The sequence below is a fragment of the Coregonus lavaretus genome, assembly GCF_964263955.1.
Source record: "Coregonus lavaretus genome assembly, contig: HAP1_SCAFFOLD_255, whole genome shotgun sequence".
Classification (NCBI taxonomy): Eukaryota; Metazoa; Chordata; class Actinopteri; order Salmoniformes; family Salmonidae; genus Coregonus; species Coregonus lavaretus.
In genome coordinates this window covers 504,186-511,587 of record NW_028157546.1, presented here as the reverse complement: position 1 = coordinate 511,587, position 7,402 = coordinate 504,186, and the positions used below count along the sequence as shown (strand labels likewise).

At 41.5% G+C, this 7,402-nt stretch overlaps 1 protein-coding gene across 1 annotated transcript; it reads left to right on the top strand.

Moving 5' to 3' along the window:
• Window positions 1–388: 388 nt before the first annotated feature.
• s1pr5b (sphingosine-1-phosphate receptor 5b) lies at window positions 389–6,031 on the top strand. Its single transcript, XM_084199336.1, has 3 exons — window positions 389–462; window positions 2,006–2,694; window positions 2,864–6,031. Exons 2-3 carry the CDS (start codon window positions 2,385–2,387, stop codon window positions 3,790–3,792), a joined length of 1,239 nt encoding a protein of 412 aa, XP_084055462.1. The 5' UTR covers window positions 389–462; window positions 2,006–2,384; the 3' UTR covers window positions 3,793–6,031.
• Window positions 6,032–7,402: the final 1,371 nt, after the last annotated feature.

Below are 7,402 nucleotides of genomic sequence, written 5' to 3'. Positions count from 1 at the left end.
TGAGGTTAACAGTAACTACCTACTATAATCAAGCCAGAGATATAAAACTGTTTTATGTGTCCTGTCTCCATGAAACACGTACCCTAATAAATGATCAAATGAGTATTAGACTATAGAATCCAGCCAAATGTTCTGTGGGTCTATTCTATTCATTGTATTTCTATGGAGAAAAAAATTCAAAGAACCACAATACCACGAATCTTCGACAATATCCTCTTCTCTTGCCCCTCACTTTTTCCTCCCTGTACTGCTTGCCCCCTGTAGCTTTAAATGTTGAATTGAGTCCAAAAACATCATTGGATAATGTGGAGAGAGAGAGAGAGAGAGCTAAGACCAACCCCCCTGGATGTTTCACGTTAGGTTCTGCTGCTCCGGTCTCTTGCTTGTCAGTTCTCTTTTGTGCTGTGGTTAGTGTGGATTCTCTTCAACGCATAGATAAGACCTCTCCAAATAATATTCAAGGTAGGTTTATTTAATATCTGTATTCACAGATGCAATGTCGTAGTGCTGGTCTATGTAAATAGAAAGTTTTTTACCATTACGCGGTCAATGGATGCGTTGCTTTTACGCGCACAAATTGCATCTTGCTTTACGTCTGTTGGAAAAGATAAAGGTGTCTGCAGTGTGCTGAATCTCTTCTCAGAACATGTTTAAATTCGGTTTAATCCTATTTATTTTTGTTTATTAGATTTCGTTTGACATGTATGTAGCCTATACCATTATATGTGGAATGCACAGGCAGTAAACACCTTTTTGGTCTGTGGACCGTGAGAACTTTACAGCCCATGCCCATCCCAATGATACATTATTGGGGTAATCAGCGTACGGCAATTAGGCTGGGTTTAGACAGGCAGTCCAATCTTTTGACCAATCGGATCAGTTCTGAAAAAGCTCTGATGTGATTGGGGTAATTACCGGTCAATGGGCTGAATTGGAAATGTAGGCCTATGAGCACAAGACGTTGAAAATATGTCTTTGAACCAATTTTGATTACTGGATTGTAATTCCATGGCAATGTGCAGTGAGATACAACAGCTGTCATTATCATATTATTTCTAAGAACAGTTACAGACTTCTCTATATTTATCCTATTATATCCAGGCTATATTGAGGAATTTGTGTAGGCTATGCATTTTTTAGTAGTTTGTTTGAAACAGAATACTCACTCAGAATACCAATTCTATGGTTTGAACCTTGGAACTTCAAGTTTGTTGCCCCAATTTCATTGGCTACAGATTGAATTTGAGTTAACGTTTCCAGACAAGACCATTTGTTAAATGTTAACATATGACTCAAGGCGAGAAAAAGAAATCCCTTCTCAAGACACAAGACTCAAAGGAATGCGACCCGAATCACACTTAATGGTTTTCTAACATAAACATTGTCTGATCAAATACATTCACCACTCTGGTTTTAGTTTCTTTTGACAAGGCATTATGTATGAAAGTAAATGCATTCCAGATTAAATTCCATACATTTTACACTGATTTCGTTCTGGAAACATGTGCAACTCAAATGTATTCCAACCCACTCACATTTCACCCCGACTGTGCTATGATGACGCTGGCGGTTGAAAGTGGCCTCATGTGCCAACTTTACGCACGCACTGTTATGACGATGAATGTCTAATATCGTTATCATGATTGACTCACTCTTTAACATAATTAAGGTAGTTAAGGAAAGTGCTTGACACATTTCACATGGCCTCTTTTTAGGTACTCGCTAGCTCAGTCAACTTTTAGACCAAGTGGTGTTGTCACTGTGTTTTAAACTAAGTGCATGTGTCGCTATCACAATGTCGACTCTGCTCCACACTCCCCATAAGCCCAATGTTTAATGCAGAATTAGTCACTTTAGCAAACGTTTTAAGGCACTTTTAATTGAAATGTTCGTGAATGTAGATAAATGGTTAGTTATTTTGTTTTTGTTTTTCATTATGTATTTGTAATTATAGTCTTACTGTACTGTTCTCACCCTAATGTCGTCTGTATTATTCAATTCACAGGAGTTGGACAATAAGCAGTTCAGTCAAGACCTCCAAACAGAGCACATGAGCACCCCCTGGTGTCAGTGACAAGCATAACACCTGTGATCAGCGACATGGTGGGGAAATAGAACCAAGACTACCTGGCTCAGCTGCATCTAACATCTCCTTTACATGTGTCTATTGGATTATAGTTCTGTCATTCTATGGAGGTGTGAGTTTCAGAACTCAACTCTGATGCTTAGTGCCTCCATACCACAGAGAGTTCCCATACCAACTGGTATTGACCGGTAACTGAAGCATGACAAGTTCAACTATGCGTTAATTAATACCTAGAATAAGGTATTAAAGAGTTTTCCAAAGAGTTCACTAAAGAAGACTTAACCAACTGTACAGAAGCATGGAGATGGAAGCCTCCCGTGCTGTCTACACTGGGGCCTTCCCCACTGAATCTATAGACTCTCTACCCACCAACACCTCCTCCTCTCCAAGCCTGCTCCAATTCTTCTGGGATTACCAGAACAATGATGTCATTGTGACCCACTACAACTACACAGGCAAGCTCCAGACAGACCGGTATCGTGAGGGGTTAAAACCTGAAGCCATAGCCTTCCTGGTAGTGTGTCTTCTTATCATCCTGGAGAATGCTGTGGTTCTAATAGCCATCTGGACCAATAAGAAGTTCCACCTGCCCATGTACTATCTCCTAGGTAACTGTTGTTGTTGTTGTTGTTTTTGTGCTACATCCACTCCCCTCTCTGCAGAGGACAACTTTATTACTATGACTATATTGTATATAACTTCCAAAAATGTAATGTTACAATATTACATTTTTTCCACCATATGCAATTCCATTAATTCTCAATTCTTTCTTCCTAGGTAACCTGACTCTGTCGGATCTGCTGGCCGGTGTCACCTACATGGCCAATATCATCATGTCGGGTCCTAATACACTGAGACTAACTCCAATACTCTGGTTTCTGAGGGAAGGAGGCGTCTTTATCACATTAGCCGCCTCCGTCATCAGCCTACTGGCCATCGCTATAGAACGCCACATTACCATGGTGACAATGAAACCGTACCACGGGGCGAAGAAGGGTCGGATGCTGGCTCTGATCGGGGGGAGCTGGGCGTTAGCAGGGCTGCTGGGGGTGCTCCCCGTCCTGGGCTGGAACTGTATGGGTCGTCTGGACCGGTGCTCCACGGTTCTCCCGCTCTTCGCCAAGTCTTATATCCTGTGCTGCGTGTCCGTGTTCAGCGGTGTGCTCCTCGCCATCGTCGTTCTCTACGCCCGCGTCTTCCGTATCGTGCGCACTAACACCCAGCGCCAACGCCTCGGAGGTGCAAAGGGAAGTCTTCGCAAAGGCCTCGCCAGGAAATCCCAGAAGTATATGGCGCTCCTCAAGACGGTCACTATTGTCCTCGGCGTCTTCATCGCTTGTTGGTTGCCGCTCTTCCTCCTCCTCGGCCTAGACTCATTCTGCCCCGCCCGCCACTGCCGACTGCTCCTCAAGGCAGACTACTTCCTGGGCGTTGCCATGGTGAACTCGCTCCTCAACCCCGTAATATACACCCTGACCAGCAAAGACATGCGTCGCGCCATTTTAAAACTGCTCTGCCGCCCGTGTCTCATAACCAAGGACGGGCAGGTGAAGAGGATGGGGGTGCCGTTCCTGGAGTGTAGCTTCAGTAAGACGGAGGTGGCATCGCAGAAGCTGGAAGGCCTGGAGACGACGATCTCCTCTGGGAACATCATCACGGCTCAGTCACCCATAAAGGCTCTCTACCCCAAGCTCTTCAAGGTCTAAAGAGCCTACAGTGGATATCTCTGTGATGGACAGGGAACTCCCTATAGAAGATGGACAACATAAGTGCTCCGTATGGCTTCCTGATAAGACAGGCCTGAGGGATCCTATGGGCAGCTCTGTGTTTGAGAGAGTAAACCATAGGGCTTTGTCCCTGCAAGTAATTTTATTTCTATGGAGTGAGCTTCCTATTGAAGTGGTGGACAACAGGAGTGCTCAATATGGCCACCTGAAAACTGCATCATTTCCTGTTTGGCAACTCCACTCCGATGGCCTCCTGCAGACTAGCCTACATCTATAGCACTCTTCTGGCCAATGAACTAAGCATAGGAGCAAACCCTCAAAAAGACAGGGGAATGATCTGTGATTGCGACAGATACTGCTACATGTGTTTTTGATGAGAGCATCAAGTTTAGACATATCTCTCGCTTCAGCAAGTCTGTAGTGGTGCGCTTGCAGCAAGATCACCTCATCAAAGGACTGATGTTGTAAGAATAATTACAAAACATCAAGCCAGGTGGAAGAAATCTTCCATAACTATTCACAAAAACCTTCCATATCTCATTTGCACTAAGTTAACTCTGCATTGAGAGACCATTGAAAGCCATGGATTTAGATTCCATGTTATAGTTTGCTAAGTGTCAAAACAGTGGACATTCTGTTCTAGAACTAAAAGACTATTGTAACTAAAGACTGTAAACTGGACATTCCAACCATGTTGAGTTGTTGTGGCGAGTGTGCATCGGTTTACTTCACCCAACGTTTTATATGTTTTTTTGTTGTTTTAAATGCCTTAAAGAGGGCATAATATGGACATGATGATAATATGCCTGTGGACAACTGGACTTCGCTGGCTCGAAGGTCCATGTTGTACCCGTCTGTGTCCCAAATGGCACCCTATTCCCTATATACTGCACTACTTTTGACATTTGGGATGCGGCCCGAGACTCCGGTTGTGATAACCCCATACAGCTACACAGTGTGCCCAAACAGAAGCCTATACAGGAAGTGGATGGTGTGTTGTCCACCCACCAGTTGCTCTTTAAAATACAAACACAGAATGGAAACCGACACATGCACCTAAACGTTGTGGGACGTGGGAGGGAGAAGTCAAACAATACTATGATCACAGGATGCTGGTGAGGGGAGGACGGCTCATAATAATGGCTGGAATAGAATCAATGGAATGGTATTAAAACCCAAAAAAACCAAGTTTGATACTGTTCCATTCATTCTGTTCCAGCCATTACTATAAGCCCCTCCTCCCCAATTAAGGTGCCACCAGCCATCTGTGACTAAGATGATAATTGGAGGAGAAAGTCTCCACAATGTTTTAGTGACAACAAACTACCTTTGTTGGTTCCTGGTTGGAATTCATATTTTAAATGACATCACATCCACTACAATAAGAATGTCACCATGAACCCAACTACCTAAAGCTCTAATCAGCGATGGACTTCATGCAGTCATGTTCACTTCATGTTCCTCTTGTGTTATTGTATCGATAAGAACCATCTCTTGCACTTGGGGGTCTCTGATTTGAAGACCATGTTAGAACCAATAAAACAACAGGTCACAGGCCTAATGGCTACATCTATGCAAACAAGGTTACGTAAATCCTAACCTGCTAGTCGTCGTCATGCAGCTGCATTGGCTGTTTGGTAACGTTAGACAAGAACGTGCTTGTACGCAATAAATCAAGATTAAAGTGGAAAGATACACAGATGTATACAGTGCAATTATAAGTTACAAACCTATCGACACATCCGTTATTACTGGCATTAGAGAGGGTTTTCCTATACAGTCTATGGACCTGAATGTATATTTTTCTACATTTAAACAGGCAATGTCATCTAGCGTTTAAAAAATAAAACGTGTACAGTTCTGTACATGGATGAATGAGATGGTACACCATACTTTTGTACTATATGTTGTGTATTGAGCAATTTATTTTTGTATTTCTAAAGGAATTTCATATGGCTTGTACTTTGTACTGTAAAGTATATGCTTTTTGTACTACAGTAAAAAGATCTCTACCATTATTAAAACAACTGTTTTCTGAAAAATCTGATTATAAGGTTTGTGTTCACTCTCCAGGAGTGTGCATGCATAGGTGTGCATGTACAGTGTCTTCAGAAAGTATTCACACCCTTTGACCACATTTTGTTGTTACAGCCTGAATTTAAAATGGATTAAATTGAGATTTTGTGTCACTGGCCTAGACACAATACACCATAATGTTAAAGTGGAATTATGTTTGACTAATTCATTCAAAATGAAAATCTGAAATGTCTTGAGTCAATAAGTATTCAACCCCTTTGTTATGGCAAGCCAAAATAAGTTCAGGAGTAAAAATGTGCTTAACAATTCACATAATAAGTTGCATGGACTCACTGTGTGCAATAATAGTGTTTAACATGATTTTTGAATGACTACCTTATCTCTATACCCCACACATACAATTATCTGTAAGGTCCCGCAGTCCAGCAGTGAATTTCAAACACAGATTTAACCACAAAGAAGGGCACCTATTGGTAGATGGGTAAAAAAAAAAAAGCAGACATTGAATATTCTTTAAGCATGGAGAAGTTATTAATTACAATTTGGATGGTATATCAATGCACCCAGTCACTACCAAGATACAGGTGTCCTTCCTAACTCAGTTGCCAGAGAGGAAGGAAACCACTCAGGGATTTCACCATGAGGCCGATGGTGACTTGAAAACATTTCCAGAGTTTAATGGCTGTGATAGGAGAAAACTGAAGATGGATCAACAACATTGTAGTTACTCCACAATACTAACCTAAATGACAGAGTGAAAAGAAGGAAGCCTGTTCAGAATAAAAACATTTCAAAACATGCATCCTGTTTGCAAAAAATGTGGCAAAGAAATCAGTTTTATATCCTGAATACACATCGTTATGTTTGGATCAATTCTAACACAACACATCACTGAGTACCACTCTTTATATTTTCAAGCATGGTGGTGGCTGCATCATGTTATGGGTATGCTTGTCATTGGCAAGGACTAGGGAGTTTTTTAGGATAAAAATAAATGGAATAGAGCTAAGCACAGGCAAAATCCTAGAGGAAAACCTGGTTCAGTCTGCTTTCCAACAGACACTGGGAGACAAATTCACCTTTCAGCAGGACAATAACCTAAAGCACAAGGCCAAATCTACACTGGAGTTGCTTACTGAGAAGACAGTGAATGTTCCTGAGTGGCCTAGTTACAGTTTGGACTTAAATCGACTTGAAAATCTATGGCAAGACTTGAAAATGGCTGTCCAGCAGTGATCAACAACCAACTTGACAGAGCTTGAAGAATTTTTTTAATAATAATGTGCAAATATTGTACTATCCAGGTGTACAAAGCTCTTAGAGACTTACCCAGAAAGACTCATAGCTGTAATTGCTGTCAAAGGTGATTCTAACATGTATTGACTCAGGGGTGTGAATACTTATGTAAATGAGATATTTATGTATTGCATTTTTTTTAATTTGCAAAAATGTCTGAAAACATGTTTTCACTTTGTCCTTATGTGGTATTGTGTGTAGATGGGTGAGAAAAACAACAATTTAATACATTTTGAATTCAGGCTGTAACACAACA